General features: G+C 34.6%; 1 protein-coding gene across 1 annotated transcript; it reads left to right on the top strand.

The window, feature by feature from the left end:
• The first annotated feature begins 1,283 nt into the window (after positions 1-1,283).
• Positions 1,284-26,717, top strand: LOC128227744 (deleted in malignant brain tumors 1 protein-like). The gene is made up of 25 exons (XM_052938553.1): positions 1,284-1,383; positions 2,196-2,355; positions 4,734-4,894; positions 5,167-5,305; positions 6,094-6,239; positions 7,085-7,232; positions 7,561-7,706; positions 9,170-9,329; positions 10,533-10,672; positions 11,007-11,045; positions 11,560-11,713; positions 12,050-12,210; positions 12,894-12,959; positions 13,482-13,629; positions 14,139-14,311; positions 15,050-15,106; positions 17,490-17,712; positions 18,264-18,415; positions 20,833-20,980; positions 22,558-22,724; positions 22,957-23,046; positions 24,178-24,380; positions 24,804-24,939; positions 25,206-25,476; positions 25,784-26,717. Exons 1-25 carry the CDS (start codon positions 1,284-1,286, stop codon positions 26,316-26,318), a joined length of 4,023 nt encoding a protein of 1,340 aa, XP_052794513.1. The 3' UTR covers positions 26,319-26,717.
• The last annotated feature ends 915 nt before the right edge of the window (positions 26,718-27,632 follow it).

Here is a 27,632-nt window from a genome sequence, read left to right as displayed (position 1 = left end):
CCACTTTCCTTTTGTTCTAGTGACATGGCATGTACAAAATGCCTGCAATTGCTTCAATATGTAGGGTGAAAGATCCATTACTGCGGACCATGAATACATTGACGTGACCTTTTGGACAAACGCCCTAACGAATCTTAATATAAGCAAAGCCCTCTGCCATAGCAGAACAACATAATATTCCTTCATTGTAGTCGGAAGTTTTTTTTACGTCACAAATGAGTGATCTGAGCGTAAATCTTAGTCACTTGTTTGAATATGGAAAGACCAGCATGTGGTCGTACATGTGTCGAGTTAATAAATTCACTTAGTCTCAACCTTGATTGATCATTAAACCTTGCGTTTGATCTAGTGTTACGAACTATTTGCTTCCGGGACTAATGCCACTATCATCAACCTGAGATATTGCCCTTACACACGTCTGTAATCATAACATTTCATAACGTAATGAGTTTTGCATCTGCATTCTAAAGGTTTGTATCAAAGGTTTATCCTTGTAAATAAGATTCACTATCATGACCTGATACGACTTGGTAAATTCCTGATGATATTCATGACGTACATACATAAACGTCATATCTTCGTTCATCCGAATGAATAGAAAAATAACATTTTATTCCTTGACTTGAATCATTTTTTTCCAGTTTTATAACATACCATATGTATTACCTTTTAAAAATGTACTTTCTGTTAACAACTAAACAAACAACTTTAGGAAAGTTGTTTTGTGTGCGTAGAAATCATTCTACTTTCAAATATCCATTATTTTTCGCCACTTTTACTCTTTTTAGTCTTCTTCTCGGTTTCGAATCCTGAGTCTGAGCCTTAGACTCAAAACGTTTAGTAAGGGTTTGTTGGTTTGAGTTCAAGACTGTCTTTAAGATTTCTGCCAGTTTACTGTCATGTAAGGTTCTGAAAGTAGTCGAAGTCTAGTTGAGATTAAAACTAGAATACATACGGTACGGAATAGACCCGATGGTTTAAGCTTTTTAATTTTAGTTTCCTTTGTAATGTGTGAATTTGAATGAAAGCTATAGATAAAACTTTATATTCTCTCTCTCATAATATGTTCTTTACGTACATTTAAGGATATACATATACAGAACAGACTGATATCGTATACAAGTATAATTGTATAAGTGAAAATAGATTAGGTATGGGTATATTTCTCCTTTATTTGCTTGTCCATATCATATATTAAGTATATTTCCAACTGATAAATCTATTCATATAAAGATACCAGCATATATATTGATACTAGCGTTACATCAATAACATTTATAATTATGATTGAAAGTGCGTTGAGTACAGTGACTTGGATCACCATGAAAGTTTTGGCGTCATTCATACTTGTGTTTTTGCTTGACTTCTCGCCGTCATATGGGGGTAAGTTATATTTAAATAATAATAATAATAATAATAATAATAATAATAATAATAATAATAATAATAATCATTGTAATAATAATAATAATGATAATAATAATAATAATAATAATAATACTTGAAATGCAATATTTACACCTCCACTTCCATTCCTTAAATGAACTGCCTTTCGGCAATTGCGGTTACCACCCGGCCCTGATTTCTCGAAACCTCTTAAGCTTAACAGCCTTAAGTAGCTTATTTCAATTAGACAAAACACACACTTAAATGTGATTTGTGTTGATCTTTTCCCGCGTTATTGTGACGTCATTTGATAAAATGTTTCCGGTTATAGTCGGGTCGTTCTATTTACAGAATGGGTAAGAAAGGATTACTGAAAGATTTTTTAAATGATTGGAAGTATTTTTTTAACAATTCTTGAATGAAATAATGAACTTTTGGTTTAAATATTTGTAATGAATTGCGGGATTGATGTCATTATCGGGGATATGAACGCAATTGGGCTGGTCAAAGTACGCGTGGAGTCCTTCATGCCTTAAATAACAATGATAATAAAAATGATGATGATGATGATGATGATGATGATGATGATGATGATGATGATGATGAGGATGATGATGAGGATGATGATGATGATGATGATTTTTGATAATAGTATGTCAATGATAAATTATATATATATATATATATATATATATATATATATATATATATATATATATATATATATATATATATATATATATATATATATATATATATATATATATATATGTAGCCAGAATATATTTTTCGACAATTCCATGACCCAGAAACAAAGGTGCGTTTGGCGGGAGGAAAAAGTCGCTCCGAGGGCACACTGCAGGTCGATATCAGTGGGGAATGGTTGACGGTTTGCGCGTTACCTTACCACAGCGGAGCCCCAATCGCCCAAGTTGTGTGTGGGATGCTTAATGTTTCTGCAAACGTTTTGTAAGTGACTATGTGTTTTCGTTGAATGATTTCAGTATATTACTGCTTTTTTATTCTAAACTTTCAAGAGGATTACAGAGAACAAACTTGTTTCTATATTAATATGAAGTTTTCAGTAATGTATACATCTTTCCCCGTTGGGTTTATGTTGGAATACATAAATAGGGCAAATCTCTTGATACATATATCGGATCACGCTAGGCTATTACTTTATCTCCCGATATTGCCTGAGACGGTCGAGTTATTACGATTGCGTAATCATATCACGCAGTTCTACATTATTTCTTTAAACCTCTCTGCCTCTAATCTTCTTCAAAGATATTTATTGTTAAACGTTTATCAGATTTTGTTCATTTTTCGATAAATGTCATTTTCACTATATTTTATGGTTTTGAATTCATAGTTCGTTGTGTTGGAGAAGGTAAAAATGCGTTGAGTTGTTGATATTGTGAATATGTGATACTCTGACACCTTTGGGCTATTTCCTGTGCGAATGTATAGATTAAAATAACTGCAAAATAAATTGAAATGGAAAACATATAAAAACATACAACAATGAAAAAATAAAGAATGGAATAACGATAAGAAACATAAATACATGTATCTACCAAAAATATCAGTATTATTTCCAAAATGATAAGCTCGGAATCGAATTTACATTAATCCTGGTAAATGAATAAGTAAACAACAACTTAACCTTTGCGATTATTTTCAGCTGTTTTTCCGACGTTGTTTCAAAACTTTATGAATGAGCTAGATAAAGGCAGATATTGATTTATTTTTATATTTGCTTTTCTCAGTATCGCGCTATTTCAAATTGATTCCATGTTAAGCGTCATCTAGCTGCCAAGATTTGTGTCTTCGAAACGCAAAGAAGGACAAAACAAAAACAGCAACTACAATAATAATAACAACAACAACAACACAAACAACAACAATAACAGTTTTCAAAAATAAAACTTTTGCAAAGATAACGGCATTTTGATGATATTTAATAATGAAAATGGGTAAGTATAATATTAGCCACAACAACTAGTTAACTTGCAAGCGTTTAATGTTGTCGTTAAGTATGCCATTGCCGAAAACATTTCAATCTATTATTATCCTTATTACTACTATCATTATTATTATTAATATTGTTTTTGGTTGTTGGTTTTGGTTTTTTTGTCTTAAAGCTGCACTCTCACAGATTTATCGTTTTAGATTTTTTATATTTTGTCTTGGAATGAGCAAATTTCGGCGTAAATATCTGCAAACCAGAGATGTAAGACTGCTGACAAAAGATCAGGTCGCAGATTTTCATATTTCCGTTCGAAAATTAATGTTTAATGGCTAAAAGCGTTACTAACGGTTTAAGAAAAATGCATAAAACATTATTTTTTGAACTTAAATATGAAAATCTGCGATCTGATCTTATATCACTTGTATCAATGCACTTTCATATATATTGGCTCGTTCGAAGACAAAAAAAAATGTCAAAACGTTTAATCTGTGAGCGTGCAGCTTTAATTTAAACCATTCTTGTCAGGAACTGAAATCAGAAACTACTTTAAAAAATGATTGACTGTTTGAACATGGATAGATGACAATGCAAATTTGTGCACTTAAATTATAACTTTTGGCACTCTTTACTTTTGTTCATTTTAAAAGCAATATTTGACCGAGGCATTTCTCAAAAAAAATCTGAATCAAATCTTTGAACATGACTGTATGAAATCATGCACTGCGCAAAAATTATTACTTTTGGTCCCATTATTGCAGAAATATCTGTCCTTATTCTTTATATCTATTAAAATAATCTGTCCAAAACATAACTCAGAAACTATTTAAAGTTATTGAATGGAACTTTGAGCATTGATTAAAATATTGGTTAATTAGTGTACACCGCTAGCATTTTATATTTTGGACACTTTCTTGCTAAGTTATCTCCGGTTGTGCTATGATTTTCTGTCAATGATTTCTTAAAACTAAAATTGGATTGCAGCAAAACATATAAATCATGTGAACGATTTCAAAGATTTAATCAGAATGAAATTTTAAATAAATTGACAACGTGCAGAATGTAAAGTATAAGAACTATTTGGCAATTTCTTACAAAGTTATATATAAACCTTTGATTTTCCTTAAGCAAACTCTATCCAAAGGCTTTATCGGAACAACGGAAATAAATAGTTCCAGTTTGTTTTGTAGTTAATATTGTATCATTTTAATATTGCATATTTTAATATTGCAGTTATATATTAGTAGATTAACGTGTAAGAGCTGTACGATTGCAGAAACAGAAAATAGATATTAGCATTTAATAATTAAATAATATCAAAACATTAAGGTATAAACTGTCAAAACATATTAGTTTATGCATATATCTTTTAATATAGCAACGGCTCAGCAATTTGGAAGCACTTAAATATCCAAAATAAGGGGATCACCATGGATAACCTACACTGTAAGGGCTCGGAGGAAGACCTCTTGTTCTGCAAGTCTGGCCGTTGGCTGGCACACACATGTCAAAGTTCCTTCTTTCTTCGAATTGAATGTAGTAAGTGCCGCGATACATAAAATACTTAAGAACACATAACATAATAGTGATTAAAGCTTTTTCAAATAAGTTTCCTTTTACTTGTATTGCGAAAAGAATATGCTCTTGTAATCTATTATTATTTAAGCCGTAAACTCTTATATGCACAAATATAAGTTTCACGGTACTCTCATTTCACACAAGGGTGTATTGTACATAAGTCATAATTATACAATAATTACATTAACATGTTTTTTAACGTTTTTTACACGTATTTAACCGTTGTTACACAGACACTCCTGTTGACATTTATCACACAAGGATAACTGATTACGCCATCGGAGGTGCTGGGAGCTACGAGTACATGTGTGACCAAGGGTTTGGTCCCGAGGAGGCGAAAGTGTATTGCAGAACAGCATATCGTCCGAGATGGTAAATGTTATTGTACAAGTGTATTGCAGAACAGCATATCGTCCGAGATGGTAAATGTTATTGTACAAGTTTATTTAAAGAAACATATTATTATTTAAAATTATAGTGATAACCTTATTTTAGAAAGAAAACACATTACGGTACATCAATATCTTGTTTACAATCTTGTCTTTAACTACGACAAAATATTGATCATTCAATATATAAAATTATAATAATAAATCATACACACACATAAACACAGAATGGAATATAATTTTGTAAATGCAAAGTAAGAAAACGATATATTACCAGTGTGTGTTTGAAGAAAGATAACTGAAATATTGAGCCAATGCACAAACCGATAGATGATAACACTAAGGGAGGTAGAAGATATTTGAGTTTTATTGTAGTTTTATTTTTATATTTTATGTGAATATTTATGTGGATGATTAAGTGGTTTGTGGTTTTATGCATCTGTTCCATATTGTACAACAAAGGTTCAGCGTACATAAAACACGAACGCTCTTAAATAACTTCCTCATGTCATAGTTTAAAAGATGGAATCAAGTTAACGACAGGCCGAGAATCGTATGGCAAGTGCCTTGTTCGAGCCTGATATAATTCGTTAACAAATGAAAATCTGAGAAAGCTTATAACCGCTCGTTGATCAGTGGGACTTTTATTAAGTTTAACTAAAGTTACAGATTAATTAGGATTTCAGAATTATATTGTATCTGGAAATTGTTGTGCTTAAATAAAACAATTTGCATTCTTATCGAAGTATAAAGAGGACGGCGTATTTACAGGAATGCATTAATACTGCATGGTCAGTACGCCGGATCCTCTCAACTGATTCACGCGAACTGCAATGGAAATGAAACTGACATATCAGAGTGTAATCTCTACAAGTCATACTGTAGTCAAAACAGAAGTGTCAGAGTGGAATGTTTAGGTAAAAGTAGTTTTTTGTTTGTTTCTGTTTTAGGGGGTGTTGTTAGAAACATATTCGATCTACTAGAATATAATATGTGGTAAAATTGTTTCCTACACGATGGAAAACTTGATTTATATTCAAATTATAGACATTTTACTCTTATCTTTGTGATTTAACAAACAATAACAACAGTAAGGTTTGAAGTTATTGGTTGTGTACTGCCCCAGCTTCTATTAAAATAAACACATGTCAAAGCAACAACCATTAATGGCTGATGGCTCATTTACGATTAATCGTACGGCAATTATGAAAATACTGCCTCCCTATTGCTCAAAATTTTATTTCGAAATAAATATTATTAGTATAATACTGGTCGTCGTAATTAATGATATTTGAATTTTAGCTATTCAGTATATATTAATAACGAATATGATTGAAATACATGTATAGCGAGACGAACATAAATGTGTAGGCTTAAACGTTCAGAGCGTTTCTGGACCAATTAAGACAAACAGCTTCATAGATTTTGGTATTGAATGCTTACATTGAAATGAAATCCATGGCAAGCAAAACATAATAATCATTACATGATAATGCCTTAACAAGCAGTAATGTAAACATGAGCTATATCCAATTGCTAAGTTTCTGTTAGTTCCCAAGTTTTGAGCCTCGAGACAAGCAGTGTCTTGGTTTAAATTTATGATAACTTGGAGCTTAGACCGAGCGGTCACTAAATTACTTACCCCTACGTTGAACAAGTACAACAGTTAACATTTAAGCATCATCTGAGATATCATGAACATTTATCCTTTAGTACTGTCTAGTACTGCCTACATTTGTATCAATCTGTTTTCACCACACAGACACAGACATTGAGCTGATGGGAGGCCATAACAATCTGACCGGAACTGTCTTTGTGAATGTCACTGATACATGGCGATACATCTGCGCTGATGACTTTGGGCCAAATGAGGCTAGGGTCGTGTGCAAAACTCTTAATGGAACTGACGTGTAAGAATATAGACAGAAGCGAGACATTAAATAAGCTAATATAAGACTTTCTTCTCAATTCTGTCTTCAATATTGTGTGCATAATTTAACATGTTTTCTTTCAATGCATGGCACATTTGGTCTTTGTTTATTAATATTAAACTCAAAATTTATCGAACTGAATCAATGATATATGTTATATTGAAAAACAATATTGTTTAAACCATTTTGGTTTGTAAATGCCTCTGTTGGGATATTTTGTCCACGACCAATAAGGACGACGATATGTTTGTATGATTGCCCATGTTTGTATCATATAACATCACTGTGTTAAGTTTCTTTTTATAAGCCCTGGCCAGATATCCCGCGAATATGTTGGCCATTACGGACTGGTGTCAGACTTACAATGTACGGGCAGTGAGGATGACGTGTCTTTGTGTACCTCAAACGTTGGAGGTTACTGCAACAGCGGATACGCCGCCGCTGTGGATTGTAGTACGTACATCTATGTCTAAGGGAATTGATACTACTGATAAACTGATCTATATAGAGCTAGATCAATATGTTTGTTAAGGTACATTCAATCTATTAAAAATGTAAGGTTACAATAAGTTTGCCGATATTTAGACATCGCTATCTTTGTATTTGTTAAAAACATATGTGTAAATAAATGCTATACAATAATGGCTTCTAAAACTAAGAAATGAAGTCCCAATTTTACATGTTACAATACAGAACACAGAACAGAACATAAGTTTATTTCCACATATTACATCACACATATATACACCATGAAGTAGACTATGCTAGTCCATGATCATTTTCCATTATTTAATATTTGATTGGCGGTTTATATATCTTTAAAACTAGTTGAGATTTTTACAGTAGCAAAAATAGTAGCAAATGTTTATCAAAATAATTATTACGTACATATACTTTTAAAAGTATTTAACGGCTTGTACTAAAACATATATATAAGTATGTATCATGTAAAGTAATAAAATTCTTTCTCTGAGCAAATGCTTTAGACACGAAAATAAAAATATTTTTAACCAAACAATAATGATCTCTATTCAGAAATTATATGGTTTTAAACATATTTGGATGAGTAGGATAATATCTTTAATATATATTTAGATCTAATATTTGTGCACAGGCTGCATTCAATCAAAAAATGAAATTCGTCTTCTAAGACATAACAATGTGGGTATATGCAACCGATATGACGGTTACCTAAACTGGCTTAAAGCAATTTTGAATTTCTGTACATTAACACACTTAAGAGTTTTAATTCAAAATTAAAAATGTTTCTATAAAATAAAGCTCTTGAGGAGTCTGACAATCTGCTGTTTAAATTTTGAACTTAAACGTCTCGTATTCTTTGCTTTAAAAATGACAAAAAAACTTGAAATATCACCAACTCCTTTTGCAAGCCACATGTGATGAAACCCTATATAACTCAATATCGTTTTAACATATACTGCCCAGTTTGTTTTATTTGGGAATTTTACAACATCATTCATTATTTTAGATAATTCTTACATATGTTTATAATGTCATCATTTTGTTGCTTAATTGTGATGATATCTTGTTCTTTAATTTATATCATGAATGCTATTTTCAACTTGATTTTTCCTGCTAGTATTAGAAGGTACAATGTAACATAAACAAACAAATAAACTAGGCCCTAAACATAGTAAAGCTATATCAATTTTGATCCATAAATGCGAGTCGCTGAATGACATCAGGAAAGAGACATATTTGGCGATATTTTGCGTTACATACAATGATAAACCACAATAATTTCTCTGTGCTTTTGTAGTCCGACATTCAGAGTTAAAGTTCTATTTTCAATGTAAATATACTTCCTAAATACAGTAACACAAAACCATGTTTTAACTCTTACTTACTTATACTCGAAACTGTAGACTTATAAAGTAACACAAAATTGTTTTTAGACACGGTTCGTCTTGCTGGTGGAACTGATTATAAGACCGGTCGTGTAGAAGTATATGACAGTTTCAACCGGACTTGGGAGACCGTATGCAACAATCAATTCAGCTACAACGACGCAAAAGTTATTTGCCGACAACTGGAATTCAACACTGGAACACCTAGGTATTATGTATAGGTTATCGTTTGTTTTAGTGGTTTTGAATAAGTTTTGATATTGACTGACATTGTACGTCCATTTAAATCGAACTTGTTTTCGCTCCCTGCTAAAATATGTACGTTAAAGAAACTGAAACAACCAAAACTGAAACTGAAATAAATTGACATTTTTTTCATTAATAATTACTCTACCATATTTAAGATAATGATATCGTTGTTTGTTTGTTTATTTCGTTTTGGTTACTTTGTTGTTGTTTTTCTCCCCAAGATTTTACAAGGACTTGACAGCCTAGACGGCGTTGTTGTCGCCTAAGCAGGATTATGAACATTTATAAACTTATATAGCTCTGTAACAATATCCAACCCCCATCAACTCCTCTAACTCAATATGAATCTGAGACCAAAAATAACAAATCCGCTGTTTAATGATAAGTTATCCAGTCAAAATAGATGATAAGTTGTTTTCCTTGATCGTTCAAAACGACATGAAAAGCTTCTTTATAATTAGGCGATATCCATGCATAAGTTTATAGGTCAGTTCAAAAATAAAACAATTGTTTGCATTTTAAAATGGTCTGTAATCTTAGGAAAACCATATTAGGGCAGCTACTCGCGAACTTCCTACAGCATTGTTATAGAAATATGACGCTTTCGTCACAAAATAATCAGACAAACAATATCGTTTCAATTAAAGTATGCCAGTATTTCGACAATTCAACCAATAATTTCGGCACGTAAAACGTCGAACAAAATTAAATTTAACATGCATATATCAGGAAAAAAACCAATGCCATTTCATTGGTTGAAAAATGGTTCCGGCCATTATTTAGAATTAATAACATTATTGTCTTGCTTCCCCTCGTACGTATTCTCATATTTAGCTTAAAGGGACACATTCATGTGTTTTTTTTTAATTTTCAGACATCGCAAACATTTGCACAACATGCATGTAACAATGATTCAACATCATCAACAATATAAATAAGGACAACTCCATTGTTAACAATGATCTAAAACTGTGCAGATTCTGTTCAAATGAGTATCAGCCAGTTTGGATTTATTTATAAGAGTAAGTAGAAGTGCCGAATTTGAACAAAACAATAATATTGCCAACATTCTTTGAAAGAGTTACTTTAAAAACAACACATTCAAAACGATGTTTAAATCATTTTGCGTTTGTGTATGTTGACTTTGTTCGTTCTTTTTCAGCTGGTACCGATTGTATAGGTATTTTTCAAGACCATCTATATACAAAATAAATTGCCATGGTTATGAGGGTGACCTATCACAGTGTGCAATCGACTGGAAGGACGGACATTGCAGTGAAGATGCTGGAGTGGATTGTAGCGGTATTTCAATTCATTGGCTTCTTAAATAGCTCTGTAACAATATCCAACCACCATCAAGTCCTCGCTAACAGACTCTGCACATCTGAAAACTACTTGTCTGTAAACGCCTTACGGGAGTTATTTATTTAGTTATGAACCGATAATTTATTGTTAAGGTCTTGCAGCCTCATAATTTATGTAAAACAATTCCCGTAGTCAAAACTTTAAACATAAACGCATTTCAATGGCACAAGGTGAACGCCAATGACACAGAACAGAAGCCAGCCATCTTTATTCCGTATTAAAAATATACTTTCTGCAGTAAAATCTTAAAATCAAATGTTTTATTTTATAGTTCAACATCGTACAACACCATATCCAACCGTGTCCTATTGTAAGTGTTTCTGTTTTTTCTTACATATTGATTTTATTGATGGACTCAAGGTTCCTTATTGTTTATTTATGATTGCAACAAATTGTTCGAGTTCATTCTTTAAGATTATTGATAGTGAAAATGATATATTCTTTTGTACATATTTAGAACATGTTTAAGTTTTGTTAAAACTTATTTATTTTACCAAGATTGTGAATCAAGTTATTAAAACACGATGATTTGCTACAGTATAGTCTTGTGTTATGAGGTAAAAAGGAGTACTCGGTGAAAACCCATTGGTCCGTTTTGGTGAGCCCAAACCAAAATCACATGCGCCCAGGTCGGGAATCGAACCCGGGTCGCCTAGGATAGGTGAGTGTGCTAATCACTGCGCTTACCTGACAACCTGATATTTGGATAAAAGTAATGCTTTCTCGTGTTTCGTACCAGCGAACGAGCAAATGTTCGTTCTGTATGAACAAACTAACGCGAGTATAAACTAACGTTCATATCTGTGTATGATATTGATGAAAAGCTGCACAAGTGCGCCTGGTTGACGGTGACCACAACCATTCTGGGCGGGTTGAGGTATACTACCAGAACCAATGGGGGACTGTGTGTCGACAAAACTTCGACCATAATGATCTGATAGTTGTATGCAGGACATTGGGTTACTACCGTGGCTACGGGTACTATTTATAGCTTATTTCTGTTTGTAAGAAACTCGACAGATTTAATATTAATATATGCAATGACCAAAGCAAAGAGTCCGACTTAAATACTTGAATGCTGCACCATAATATTACAAAAAGAAATGGAACTCGAGCATATGTTTGATGCATGCTTGCATGGAACCTTTTGTAGTCCCCGTTTAGTCTATGAACACTAAAGTAGGCTTCTGAAGAGGTACTTCTTCCAGCAACATTACACTTATTAAATACCTGTGATCATTTATATTTAGGAAATTATCTTGCGACCGTTCCATTTGAGATGTATTGTGAACCTTGAACGGTTTTTCCTGTCAGATATGGAAAGATATACGAAGGGGTACCAGCTTCCGGTGGAAACGTGGTTATTGAAGACTTACAGTGTCGGGGAATTGAATCGAACGTAAAACAGTGTACATCCAAGGTCTGGCTGTCAAATACGTGTGGCCACTCCCAGGATGTCAGTATTGACTGTTATTGTAAGTTTGTTTCGCTGGATACCTTTATAAAACTTACTTATAATAACTATCGATAACTGGGTAAAAAATCACGTTCATGGCCACTTCAGAAGTAAACTAATTTCTTTAGTTCCTAAAATGTATAAATAATCAAGGAGAATTAGGAACGAAACATGAAGCAATTTAGATTTTTCGTAACAAAACATTGCGTGATCTTGTAAGCGAATAATTTCGCATTTATGTTTTATCGCAACACATTTATACAGTTTGTAAATCATAACCAAGAAATAAATCATTTGCAAAAAGTCCATTAAGTTTGTCAAGAATATACACTCATTCAAAAGAAGTGAATAATAAGCAAATTGATTTTTTTTAATTTGTCCTAAAATTGAGTTTGCATATTTCTTTTAAGTATGCTGAAAAGTAACACATTTGAATCAAGAACAGACGTAAATTAGTTCAAATATATCACAACTCCATTTTGCTTATAACGAAGGTTGTAACAATCGGATATGTTATTCTTTGGCTAAAAATAATGAAAGAAATCCGGTTTTTCGACCTACCCCTATTTGGCACCTGACCCCAATTGTGCGAATGCCAGCAAACAAAACGGTTTAAACCGTTATTAATTTCTCCTTTCTACCACTGGTAAGACGCGTACATGCGTGAAATCGTACAGTAACGTTGTACACGTACATTTGCAGATAATGGAGAAACATCAACATCAATGCCATATGGATCGATTCATATTTACATTGGCAGGCCAGTAGGTGAGTTAATGCGCATTGACTGATGGGAGGATGGAAGGATGGGTGGATGGAAGGATGGATGGATGGACGAAAGGACGGACGGTCGGAATGAAATATTTTACATTGTTTATTGCGGTGTTTTAACAAAACTTACACTTATAACATTGAAGGATACTGTCGATTTAGGGAGCCCGATCAACAATTCAGCTTGTTATTTTATAGAGCCATTTGTTTGAATGATAAATTTGAATGCCCGACTGGTAAGCCCATATAATTTTGGTATCATATCATCTGAAAGGACATTGGTTGTTGAGCACTGAACATCAGTTATTCTTGAAGTTATTGCAGATTCTACTTTTTAACTAAAATGAACTATTTAGCAATCCTAAAGGCTAACATATATCATTTTGGTTGAAAGTTTGAATTTCATTTGGTACCAACATAATTTGGAATCAGAAGGCACCCAAATTTAACATTATTGTACATCGGTTCTTAGTATTACATTATGTGGGTATAATAGTTTTTGGTAATTTATACCATCAGATGGAGACATTCGACTTGCTGGTGGTGGCTATGGCAGTGACAGTGGACGACTGGAGGTGTTCTATAGCGGACAGTGGGGAACTGTTTGTAATATAGGTTTTGACATCCGGGACGCAGAGACCGTGTGTCGTATCCTCCGTCACTACGGGTAAAATGTAGTTAGGGGTAATACTCATAGTGGAATTAAAGCGTTACCCAATCTCATTAAATTTGGAAAGGAGTATATTTATAGTGAGATCAAAGTTTTTGTTTGTCCGAAACGAGTTCGAGAAACGTTCATGAAATTCTAGATAAGTGTAAAAGAGTACATTCCTTCTGACTTTTACACTTTGCTGTCAGACTGGTATTAGTTACCCTTTGGGACATGTCGATGACAATATTTCAACACTGTTTAGCCCCATACTCCACACAGAACTGTTGAACACGAGTATTAAATTTACCATACTGAATATATATGCAACGTGTTCTATAATTCTGGCTGGAATTCCAATGTTTATGTGTAAGAACAAATTACTTTTGATCAGATAGACAAAAAGTATTCATTTATCACATTTTTATCTTAGGTAAGGCATAGACAGAACAAAATCGCCTCGTTCTGACCTATTTTAATTTGACCAAATTAAGATAATAAAAATACTGCGCGTTTCATCCACACAGATCCCCGACCTATTACCGCTCGTACAGTATTGAGGGACGAGGCTATGGAGCAATCATGATAGAGAACCTCCAATGTCGAGGTCGAGAGTGGAGTCTAGCTCAGTGTGATTCCGGGCCTTGGTTGTCGAATACTAACTGTAGTCATTACGATGATGTTGGCGTGGATTGTTCAGGTAAGTTTTAATAATATACGTTTTGTTTCATACTTTTGTATTGTAAGCTGTCATATGTATATGAAGGAATGAATGTTCGGAAACCATGAAAGAAATATGAACGTACTATAAAAAAATCTAAAATGCTGAATGAACCTTTTATTTTTATGTCGAAAAAATATTATATCCAACATACCAATTATATTTTAAGTGATAGAAACCTATTACAGGGATTATTTCATGGTTTGTAGCATGCACTCTTACAGATTTGTTTTTCAATATGAAATAAAATATGCTAAATTATCTTGAAAAATTAACTAAACTGACAGCTGAATGCCTTCAATTAATGTTGAAGTATTTGCTCAAATATATTCTCTGAAGTCCATGATTTTTAATCACCATTAGTAACATGATTCAGCAAAAGGATTTAGCTTTATTTGCATTATCAAGTGATGTTTTTAATGTGTTCAACAATGGTTCAACAATGATTAAAATAATCATCTCGTAATGAATGAGTCTGTGTGGCCGGGTGAATAAGATTTCTAAAAAAAGTGTTATGCTTCCTGTGTGGACACGCTTCTCACTTAACCATTTTGTACACTTGTATTGTTTGTTTTTCTGCCATTTCGCTAGCTAACATTTAACTTATTAAAGATTGAGTGTTTTCATGAGCATAACCGAGAAAATTTTGTCCCAAAACAAGAGCAAATCGATTTAATGACTAACAGTGTTTTTTCTATATTTCTATTTTGAATTTAGGAAAAATATCGGCAATGACAACAGAGGCTACTTCCACTTGGTCTCCATATACTACTGGTAAGTATTAAATAAAAATATACTTAATAGCACAACAATACTGCTCCGAAAGCTCAGTGGTAGAGCGTTAGCTTCGAGTGCGGAAGTTCGGGAGTTCTAATCCCGACCGCGTCAAACCGAAAGCCGTTTAAATATGACGCCAGTAGCTTCCTTGCCTAGTGCTCGGCATTAAAAGGGTAGAACTGAGGAAATGGTGAACTTAGTACTGGTTCAACCAAAGAAACTTGTATCCCATGTACCGATGCTTTACACCGAGCACGTTAAAGAACCAAGAGGTCATTTCGCAAAGAGCTAGGGTATCGCTCCCGGATCTTTTGTATCACACTTAGTTTCTTCAAGTTTTCCAATTTCAGAATTTGACTGCGAATTGCTGTCACATCTATCTCATGTCACTAATGGCATTTAAAACACAATGTACGTCGTGATGGCTAAGAGAAATTAGGCCAAGAGGCGCGGGCACACCTTGATAGTCTCATATAAACAAACAACACAACGACAAAACGCATTTTATGGTATTTTATATTATATTCACTAGTTATTCACAACACAATTTCAGTAACTTTTACCTTATATTGTTTTATTTTTTTCATAATGGTTGTTTTAAGCCGTCGATCTTTACCAAATAAGAAATCTTAGAAGTGTTCTTTTCACAGTATTTATTCTCCGCTAGTTTGTTCGAAGTTAACACATACATTACACTTCACATTTATGTTTTAACTAGAGCTGTCCTTTTATATGTCCTTGATAGCTATTAATATCATAGGATTAATTCTATTTTTATTTATCTAATTAAACTATTTATCCTATAATCGTAACACGGAGGCACTAGATTTTTATTATTATTATCGCTGTGAGTGCAAAGGTCTTAAGGATGTGTAAAGTTTGTGTCGTGTTTGTCTACAAGTCTTTAAGCCATGAACATATACATGAATGTTGATCAGCACTTAAGGTGTTGTTTGTTGTTTAGCCAAGAAAAAGCATTGGTATGTGCTTTTACTTAGTCAAGAGTATTACAAAGAGGTATCAACTTTGAGTTTAACACGTATTGATATCAAATCATTTCAATTATGCATTCTGGTGAACTTATATCAATTAAGTATGCCTATGGGATAAAAATGATGTTTCTACATCATTATATAACCGAACAGTGCGTGTCACAAGATTTCAACCACATATATTAATACGGGCAAACGGACAAGAGCAAATATATATGCCCCAATAAGTACTGGCTTGGAAACATCATATGACATGTTTTCGTTGTTCTTAAGAGGGTATTTTCGATGACCACAAGATATTACGTTAATACAGGAGTTCTGCAATCGAAGGGATAACATATATTTTTTCGAGTCGAAAAAGCTCTAGTTTGTTTTGTTATCTCTTATCTGGGCTTGGCTGCAAATGAAAAAAATCGTTTATTCAACTCCAAACGTGCGATAAGTGGTGTGATAATCATGATATTTCAAATTTCAACATTCAATAAATAATGTATTCATAGATCATGTGGTGATTATGGCTGAAATATTCTTCAGTATGTGAAATTTTGGAGATGAAACAGTATTTTAATATTCGTGGCACACATTCAGGTTTAGGTATCTGTCTTCTCAGAGATCTTGTTTACGAAAAGGTGAAGCAGCTTTGATGCATATAAATACAGTTTTAAAATAAAATTTTGGAGGAATCATAAAACAAATACAGATTTTCGCGTTTTGGGGTGATCAACACAAACTTTTGAGAAATCTGTTTTACTTTTAAAAAATATCAATATGGAGCTCAACAATTATTGCACAAGATTTAGGATTTGGGCAGGCTTGTATTCCTTGATTTTGTGCAATTCACTCATTTAAAATGCTTACAAACATCAGTTATATACACTTTTATTATATTTTCAAACAAATGTGCTGCATTCAAGTTATAGTATTATCGTCCTGATATATCATTGACGAAATGAAAACTGAAAGTATACATCGTGTTCTCAAAAAGAATCGGAATATTTTCAATTACGTATTTGAAAAACATGCCATGCTATAATAAATACCCTCGAAAAACCTGCTTATATATGTGTATTTCTCAAAAATGCAGTTAGACTCACTTTCTAGTTTCAATGCATTAGACCAGCTCTGGTAACAGTAAAAAGACATATGGGTTTCAGAATAATATTTATCTGTACAAGTGTTTCAACTGTCGGGTTAAAGGTTCAACTTCTGACTTCCCGATTATGAGCTTGAAACGCTACTATCTGAGCAATCTTGTCGACGTATGAATATTATCGCAAATTGCAATTGCTAAACTATCGTTCAAGAGAAGACTTACATATTAACTTGCAATTATTACAAAGATTGGGGTAACAGTTACATTCTTCTTGCACGCTTCTTCGATTTTGCAGCTAGTTTACCCTATTGCGGAGGGTATTTCAACGGGTGGTCGGGCTATATTGCCTCACCAAACTATCCTAACCCATACTTCAACGGCCAGCATTGCGAGTACCATCTCAGCGTTCCAAGCGGTCACGTGGTATGTCTGTATATTGAGGACATGAACCTTCAGACCTGTTGTGACCATCTTCAGCTTTATGATGGCCCTTCTTCGTCGTATAACATAATAAGCAGGTATGCTAATGCACATATATTTCATTTAAGTATTTGCGAGGTATCAACAATAAAAATGCCTTTGACAGGAATGGTATCTTGACAGAGAGAAGTTGACGTATTTTTTTAACGTCTCGCTATAATTCTCATTGAGAAGTGTATTCAAAAAAATAAAAGAGGGATAGAAAACGATTCTTTTAATAAGAAGGAATATTCACTTTACTATAAGGGCTCCCATCTGTTTTAAGTTGCAAAATGTTTATCATTTCATCACAGATATTCTTATTTAAATCTTTGGACAGCGTTACTAAATTTGCAGTAGCACCTGCTCAGGTTGTCGTATTGAAGAAATGGTACTTATGTTTATCTAAGACACACCATAAACGCATACACGTTTAAGGACTTTATAACCCGTTTTTTCAATTACGAAGGGCATCGTTATTTTTCTTTTGCACAGCATTCAAGATTGTCATCCTGATGTATCGAAACTAAATTTGAGTTCATTTATAGTTGCCTAGCCCTACAGTTGGCTAAGTTTAATTTGATACATTTGAATAACTTGTCATTTAAAGCGTGACTTCAACATCTGCCCCGGGAATAAGCTGGAACAATACGGAGATTTGCTCCACCGGACCTACAATGACTGCAGTATTTACTACGGACGGCTCTGTCACAATGACAGGGTTTAACGCTACCTATTCTGCGTTTGTACCAAATTCAAACGGTATATATAAAACAATTGTTCCACTAATAAGATAAAAAACACAACAACAACAAGTTTTTCATATATCCAAATCAAATATGTACCGTTTTAGATTTGAATGTAGGACATGGGAATAGTGTTTTGAAGTCTATATTTACAACAAATCGAAACCATGAATGAAATTCACATTAGTTTCATTGAACGGGTTTCTTAGAAGCTCAACACTTGTTCGTGTATCATTGAAAGTAGAAACAAAAACGCCTTACATAACGACCGAGCTTGCTGTTTCTCATAACAAACGATAATTTGGGTTCTACCTCAGTATCAAGTAAGGCGCGGTATGCCGTTCTACTTGCATAATACGGTTTTGTCTCCGCCAGGTATCCGTCTTGTGAACGGGCACAGTCCATATTCCTGTCGGGTGGAGGTCTACCACAACGGGCAGTGGGGAATGGTGTGCGATGATAGTTACTTTTTAATAGGAAACTTATATAAAAAAGAAGATCTCCCTTAAAAACTGTTAAAGCTTTTAATAAAATATTGTAATGGTATTACTCGCCTGATTTGGCGACATTCTCAAAAAGCTACATAAAAATAGAATGCCTTCTCTAATATGACTAACTGATCGTCTTAATGACCTTTAAAAACATACTTGAACCGAGGCTATAAAGGTATTTAAAACGAGACCTGTCTTTAGGTATTTGAAAAAAGAGTTTCTTCGTAAAATAATTAATGTTTATTTCAACCCTGAATTAATTGACTAACATTATTACACTTATACCATTTATTTTTGAGATCCCCAACTGTTTCTCTTATTTCCTTACTCTCTAAAAAGACGAATGTCAGCTTCAATTACCTTTTTAAGATATGAGAATACAACCTTCTTCACTTTTAAGCCAAAAGTTGCAAATAGCAAATCATTAAGTACTAGACTTAATCAGAAAGAATTTCATCTTTCGCGGATGTTTAAATGTCCGCCTACTGCCACTCATCCTAATACAAACTCACTGCTTCAGATTTTGCGTTGTCTCTGTAACAGCAAATGAAGTTTTATTCTAGGCCAGTTAGATCAAGTATTTTTTAATGAATAAGAAGGGCTCGTTTGCTACGTTCCCCCATTCATTCTTATTCATTAAGAATTTAATTCATGTCATCTACCCATATCTTAAACCATTCTTCTTTACACCGTTTTTCGATTGAGGTGGGGGCTGGAACCTTGAAGGTTGGGTTATCTTTATTTTGTATGTGGAATTTGTATATCTTTTTCCACTGTGTTTTCTTCCTGGATTGTGCAATGATACTTTCATAATTAGCCTATATGAAGTGATAGTTGTTAACCTTGCCAAAGCAAGCTTTGCCAGACGAACGTCTTTGAGTGACTTTCATATACCTTTTAAAGCTGAACTCTCACAGATTGAACGTTTTGACAACTTTTTTTTTATTTTTGTCTTGGAACGAGGCAATTTTTGCGAAAATCCATGGAAACCAGTTATATAAGATTGCTCACAAAATATCTGATCGCAGATTTTTATATTAAAGTTCAAAAATTAATGTTTTATGCATGTTTCTTAAACCGTTAGTAATGGTTTAAGCCATAAGACGTAAATTTTCGAACGGTTATATGAAAATTTACGATCTGATTTTTTTGTCAGCAATCTTATATCAGATCTGGTTTGCAGATGTTATGCTCTTTCCAAGACAAAAAATAAAAACAGTTGTTAAAATGGTCAATCTGTGAGAGTGCAGCTTTAAGAGCTAGCACTGTTGCTCCGGCTTGATTTATTCGTTGCAGGCGAATGCGGTCGTTGGGTTCTTGATATAACGTTAGCATTGTATATATTATTTTTATGCTTGCTCTGATGAGGGATTATTTTTAGTATTTTAAACCTCGTTTTTCACTGACCGTTCGAATGCGGTTATACCATTACTCATTGGGAAATTTATTTTGATAGTGTGTGGTATGTATGTAGTATTATACGGGTGTATGTGGTGTTGATATGTTATTCTCTCTTGTTCTTAGTCGTTTTGAACATTGCCTTGTGACTGTCAACAGGGTTTGTTTCTGACTTTCCGACATCTGGGTCTTTCTCTGTAGTTTAAATTAGCTGGGCAGTCAATCTGAGGTTAATACACGCACCAAAGCGAATTTGAGCTTCATCTGTAACATAACTATTGTTTGCTTCTATTTGCTTGTGTAAAGTCTATATCGCACAAGACATAATGTCGAGAGCGACGTATCTTTACTGCAATCAACGAGAAAGAAAATAATCCCACAGATCAACCGACTATTGACTGTTACAAAGGCTGAACACGTCATAACGGCTACATTAATATTCGTTTAAACGAGTTATGAATATTGTTGACGATCGTCTTTTGTAGTTATTTTGTAAACATGGCCCATTCCCCTGGTTACATATGAATTCATCTTTATCGAGCAGGTATCCGCCTTGTGAACGGTCCCAACTATCACTCAGGGCGGGTGGAGGTCTACCACAACGGGCGTTGGGGCACGGTTTGCGACAACAACTTTGATCATAGAGACGTCATGGTCATCTGTAGGATGCTTGGATACTTCCAGGGAGAACAGTAACTATCATGTTTGATAATTGTCCTACAACATTAGAACTGCAATAGTGTAGTTTGGAATAAAGCATGGAAGGGTAACAGTGGATTATTACGTTTTGGCGGGTATAAATTTGAGTTCCCGGTACTCGACGCGAACACAAATACCATCTTATGTTGTGTAATTACTAATTTGTATGTGTGGTACAAGAGCCTTGTGGCCGGCTTCTTGCTAACGTTCCTTATAAAATTGCCCTAAAACCGACAAATTTATTTGTTGAACAATTCAACAAATAATAATTGCAGTGAACTGACGAAGCGAACAAAAACAATCGGTCCTTTTTTATTTTTGCATTGAAACCAAAGCGAGCGAAGCGCGATAATATATTTTTCTTATAATAAATAAAAAGAACATATTTTCCAACAAATTGCAATTAACCCATTTGAAAACACTCTTTTACCAACACTCTGTTGAATAAAGGCAAATGTTCCAAACTTTCTATTTACTAAATAGTAAGCACATAAATGGATAAAAAAAATTACGGTTATAACACATTTTAAGAAGAAAACAAATCATAATAAATAATAACCCTGCTTTTAGAAAAGGTTTGAAACAACTTACATACATAAACCCTTTTAACATCATTTGCATTAAGACACTTACTTTGATTGATTAATGAAAGATCTAAAATAAAATGTTTTACAGAAACATAAAACAAATCAGGAGTCTAAATATTTTAATTTATTGATTTAATTTCGTTTTCCGTATCACTGTAAATGCAATGACATATGCTTACCAAAATCAACAGTATGGTGAAAATTCATCCAAAGCTCGGGAGTTGTGTAATTTATCCCAGACTATGTTGCAAATGAAAACAGTACGCCTACCTATTTTTCGGTCTGCCCGGACCAATGATTCTCTATAATGATCACTATGTGTTCCAAGAAGTTTGTCGGACATTTTTTTTTTTGTCAATATTTCATCAAACTGACTTTCAAACACAATTTCAGACCAAACAATGAAACATTTTCCTGCAGGTTAAATGCTATCTTCTAAATCAACGACACCATCAGGTCAAATTCTAGTAGTGATTATCATCAGTGAATTTAGTTAATAACAAGACTCTAAAATAGTTAAACGCTTAGACAAACGACAAACTTGTGTATTTAAGTCTTGACAAACAACTCACAGTCAAATGATTAGCATTTTTGAGAACTGTTGCTTTTTTGAAAACTTTTTTCGAAATTTTCTTTCAATAAGAAAATATTTCACCAGTTTGAAATTTTCGGAAATCGCTATTTAGTTGACAATGAATGTCATCATAGATTAACCATTTTTATATTCAAAACCTCACTCCACTATGTATTTCCTTTTATAAAAAAAATAATATAAAATTGTAATGGAAAGTCACTAGGACTAAGATTAATTTGCAGCTTTCAAAAAGGCTCATTACAAAAACATGGTTCGCGCTAAAACTAAAGCTGAGGTCCCCCAAAAAAGGGAAATAGCAGATGTAATCACATTGTCACTATATGCGTTAAATAAATCCACAAACAACGTTTAAAAACATGCAGTACGATGTTCTTGTTCTGATGCTTAGGTACGGTCGCCCATACCAAGGCGCACATTTTGGAAGGGGGTCGGGAACTATTTGGCTTAGCAACCTTGGCTGTAACGGATACGAGTCCGATGTCCGGAACTGTTATCACCAGGGATGGGGCTCGCATGGCTGTAGCAGCCTCGAGGATGCTGGTGTCGAATGTTATGGTATCGTGTTCATTGTGAACGAATATATCTAATTAAAGTTACTGTTGTTGATTATGTCACACGTACGACCGTTTTGTATTCTTGAAAAACAATTATGTGTTAAAGAGACTCGCCTATAATTACAACCGTCCTGTTTATTTGCATTACGTTTCTGATTGATTCACTGACATTTTGACAAGCCTGTTCTTTTTCAATGACCTTTTGACATAATGCAATGATTGTTACTTTCAAGCCTACTTCTATGAAACTACGACATCTTATCCTTGGTGGCTGCAGACGACGGATTACACAACCTACCAGCCCTTGTGGATGACAACCTCAGGTACCGTCTCACCTCCGAACATTCTAAATAATGTTTTATTAAGTACTAAGTAAATGTGCCCGCTTAAGTACAAGCTCTTTTCTAAGCATCTCCGGGGATACAATATCAATACATTTCTAAGAATCTCCGGTAATATATATGAAACATCTTATAAAAAACCTGACACAAGATGCCATTTTGCTAATAAATACTTATTACGTCGTATATATAAAACAGACGTTAGCTCTATTATGTGGCAAGCACCGTTTCATAAAACAGACGCTCACCCTTATTCTTTAACACAAAGAACTACCGTTTTAATGTACCGATTGCCTGTCACATGAGCTATCGATATCACTTAAACGTCTTCAGTGGTATGACATGACTTCAAATCGAACCCACGACCTTCCTCCACCTACTGACACAATTGATATCCTCTAGAATGCCAATGGTCGTAAAACTCCTCAGATGATGTTCACAATGAATGCCAGTATTGATAAAGTAGTTGGAAATAAATGAAAAATGCATGTCCGATTATATGATTAATGTAACAAACATCTAGGTATAAATAGGACATATGGACACCCACTTTCGGTATATAAGCACTGTTCTCAGCCTTGAATACTTAATCCAAGCGTTCACATGTCAAGAATGATGGCACAAGCAATTACCGTCACTACATCAATCTTGTGAGCAAAGGAGAAGGAAAAGTAAACGAAAATGTAGTAGACGCTGAATAAGGGATTATTGGGTCTGTGTTCACTTTCGATGCCTCAATGTCAATGTTTTTTGTCTACCGTCACTACATCAATCTTGTGAGCAATGGTGAAGGAAATGTTAACGCCAATGTATTGGTCGCTGAAATCGGGTTTAGTTGGTCTTTGTTCACTGGCAATGCCGAAACGTCAATGCTATTGTCAATGATTTACTGTCACTACATTAATCTCGTGAGCAAAGGAGAAGGGGATGTAAACGACAATGTAGTGATCGCTGAATTTTTGTAAAGTGGGTCTTTGTTCACTGTCCATGTCTTAACGTCAATGCTATTGTCAATGAATTAAAGTCACTACATCAATCTCGCGAAGGAAGGGTAAACGACAATAAAGTGGTCGCTGAATTTAAGTTCAGTTGTTTTTGGTGACTTTTTTCCAGGCTACTCTGTGTACGATGCGATTCATGTGAGCTGTAATGAGCAGGGCTGGGACATCCAGGTGGACATGAATCGCCTACGGTTGGCTACCCCCGGTGCCCTGTCCTCCGATATTTACCTGGGAGAGAACTCGTGCACAGGCACAGTGGAATTGGACATCCTGCACTTCCGTCAGGGACTCCGCCAATGCCTTACTTCGGAGACGGTCTTTACACTCTTTTGGACTTTTATTTGTTCCCATTGTAAAAAAATACTACCCTCCTACGTTTCATTTGGACATGTTAATGTTTGTTTTTTTACGAATGCACGTGTAAGCACGTAATATTTTTTATTGAACTAATATTGTTTGTGGCATGAATAAAGTTTACCGGTTCACATTGGCAATGGCTTACGAAGGCTTAAATGATGGGTTTTATTCTTTTTTCTCAATTTGAAAACATGGGTGGGCGATAATTTGATAAGTAAGTTGTTGTTTTTGTTTTTGTCAAGTTCTTTTTTTTTTAAAACAGAGGATGTTCTTGTGATCACAATGGACTTCCTCTATCATCAACCTTCAATACTGGTTGCGCTTCAATAATTTTCTACGAAAGTCCTGAAAACTACATGGTTACTAATCTCTTTAACACAGCAACGTTACAACGCGTCGGTTTACACCAACGAGCTTGTGTACGCCGAGCACGACCCCGTCTACAGTTACATTATCCGCAATTACAACTGGACAGTTGGGGTTGAGTGTGATGTCCAAAGAAACGAGACTTCTTCGGGTATTGCTTGTTTTAGCATTATATATAGCACTTTTCTATAAAAGATAAAATAAAAGTCCTTATTACAGTAGCATTCCTATCATAATAAATAGTAAAGTTTTACAGTCAACGTTTTATTGTGCTGCTTTTGTTGTTTCAATATTAGGTATTTAAATGAGATTCACATGTATTAAGAACTACAACTTTTACCAAGATGGACACAATAACTTTGCCTCTCTTCTTGATATTTTTAAAAACTGATACTTCCCCATTTTTCTCTCCAAAAGGGCACATCCATCACGACAACAACCAAAACACGGTGGTTCCGGTGACGGGCACCAGTCACTACGGCTACGTCAACGTCACATTCTATCGAGATGCCAACTTCCAGATGCCGCTGCCCGGAAATCCGCTGCACGTGCCTGTCGGCACGGACGTGTATGTGAAGGTGTTCACGACGACGAGCGACTGGACCGTGAAGATGCGCGTGCACTCCTGCTACACGCGCCCCGCCAACAGCTCCTCGAACAACCTCCAGTACTTCCTCATCAAAAACGGGTAATGTTGTTATTATGTTCTAGCTGGTCTGAACGTTTGATTAACAGAAATTAAAAAATCGTTGAAAAGGAAGATAGAGTTAGAAATGTTAAAAAAATACGCATGAAGTTGACAATTTACCGTAGAACGTTGATTCCGACGATTATAGAAACGATTACTTCTACTCCTTCAATTGTTTTTGATGTATTGAAGATAAAATAATTGCATGTTTATATTTGCATCGGAAATATATTTATAATCAGTTATTAGATATAGCTTGCATGTACACTTTCATTGTTAACCAACACGTATTAAATCATTTTCACAGGTGTGAGATGGATTCAAACACTCATCTTATCTCGCAGTCAGCACACGAGACTCGCTTCGTCTTCAAAGACTTTGAGTACACGAGCAGCCACGAGGGTATTGACGTTGAGTGTGACACCACGTTCTGCAGTTCCAATGACCACACCCGCCAATGCACACAAACATGTAACCCAGTGATAAGGCGGTCGGGGCACGTGCATATTCAAAAGGCAACAACAAATAGTGACTATGACGTCACAACTGATGGTCATGTCAGCATTGTAAATGATGTCACTGTCGATAGTCACGTCAGTCCTGTCAATGATGTCACCGCCGATATCCACGCAAGCCTTGTAAATGATGTCACGACAGATAGTCACGTCAGCCTTTTGAATGACGTCACAAATGAGATTAACGTTAAGCTAGTGAGTGACGTCATAACTGATACTGGTGAAAGTCATGTCAGCTCTATGAATGACGTCAGAACAGATAGCCATGTTAGCCCCATTGCGGATGTCCTGATGACCCCTTCCGTTGAGTCGTCCGATGAAAATTAACCAGCAGTTGTTGTTGTTTTTTCCAGTGATTGCTATAAATGCTATTTCGAATAGTACTATAGTCGAGATATTGCAATTGTTTATATACAAACAAACGAACATGAATAATATATCCGATAAGTTTAATGTATTACTAGATTTGTTTTCATATATCAGCAGAGAGTTTGTCGGACGGACATACAAATCATACTTTTTGCAGGTTTTCTGTACACGAACCTGAAATAAAAATTCATGAGTTAATGTTACCTTTCGAATTTCAATAATTGGTCTGCAAATGTTCACTTTTTAAAGTTTCTTAGTACTACCAATGCTTTACGTTCATGCAGCCATACAAGAAAGATTATGAAAAAGCAGCGAATATTTTGTTTTATCCTTTGGGTATTAAACAAACGGCATAAACTGTATCTTTATAACAGTATTAAACATATTTTTAATATTGAAATATGCAGCACTATATGGATAAATCTGAAATATCAATTCATGTTATTACCAATGCATGTCTTTATAACTAATAAATATATAATCATACAATCAGTTGGTGGCTCTAACTGGTCCATCGCGTTATTGGCATGGGTTTGTTGCACAAAATGACACCACGACGTACGATGGTCGTCCGATGGCAATGAGGAGTTATGATAACAATCTTTCGTCTGACTTCTAGTACACTGTTAGCGCCAGTATCAAGGCTGGCAACCAGCAGGAACACCGGAAGCACCAGTGGAAGCTGGAAAACATGTAGTGAAGGACTGACGCTGTTGTAGGCATTTTAATAATGACTGAAATAATGAAACAAACAAGAGTGTTGAGGTTAGAACCATACCGCATGTCTATTATTAATCAGTCAAAGAACGAGGCATAACGACAACGATAAAAGACGACGTGTAGGATTAAACGGTCCTAAGCCCGAAGAGCGTTGGCATAAGTCAGCTCTGAGATAAGTGCTGTTTCAGCAGTAGTATGCTGTTAAGCTCCTGAGTGAATATATTCCTGACAAACTCAGGTATCGGGTTTGGCGCAGCATTGGCTCATGTTGTAAGTTTCCTGAATTTGTCCATCAGGAAGCGAGTTAGGGCATCACAAATATTATTCAGAGTCTCAGGTACATGGCTAGCTTCAACGATTGTGTTTAAATGTCGAGGGGTGAACGCGAAAAGGTTCTATCTTCTTCTTTATTTAATGTCACTTAGAACCTATTCGCATTCATCCCTAGATGTGAGTGTAAGTTCTCGTACTAGCCCAATCAGTTTGACAGACTTAGAAGTGAGTTTATTTTAGATATGAACCACAGCAAAATTGTCACAATTGAATCGATTA

The sequence above is a fragment of the Mya arenaria genome, chromosome 3 (genome assembly GCF_026914265.1).
Source record: "Mya arenaria isolate MELC-2E11 chromosome 3, ASM2691426v1".
Lineage (NCBI taxonomy): Eukaryota > Metazoa > Mollusca > Bivalvia > Myida > Myidae > Mya > Mya arenaria.
The sequence above is the reverse complement of the archived record's forward strand: the minus strand, read 5'-3'. Positions and strand labels throughout refer to the sequence as shown.

What these genes read in the sequence shown, in the direction of transcription:
- LOC128227744 (XM_052938553.1), top strand. Translation starts at nt 1,284, where the DNA reads ATGATTGAAAGTGCGTTGAGTACAGTGACTTGGATCACCATGAAAGTT. An exon ending in TGTCAGAGTGGAATGTTTAG is followed by an intron (nt 6,240 to 7,084) that starts GTAAAAGTAGTT and finishes TTCACCACACAG; the next exon opens with ACACAGACATTGAGCTGATG. An exon ending in AATGCCTTACTTCGGAGACG is followed by an intron (nt 24,381 to 24,803) that starts GTCTTTACACTC and finishes TCTTTAACACAG; the next exon opens with CAACGTTACAACGCGTCGGT.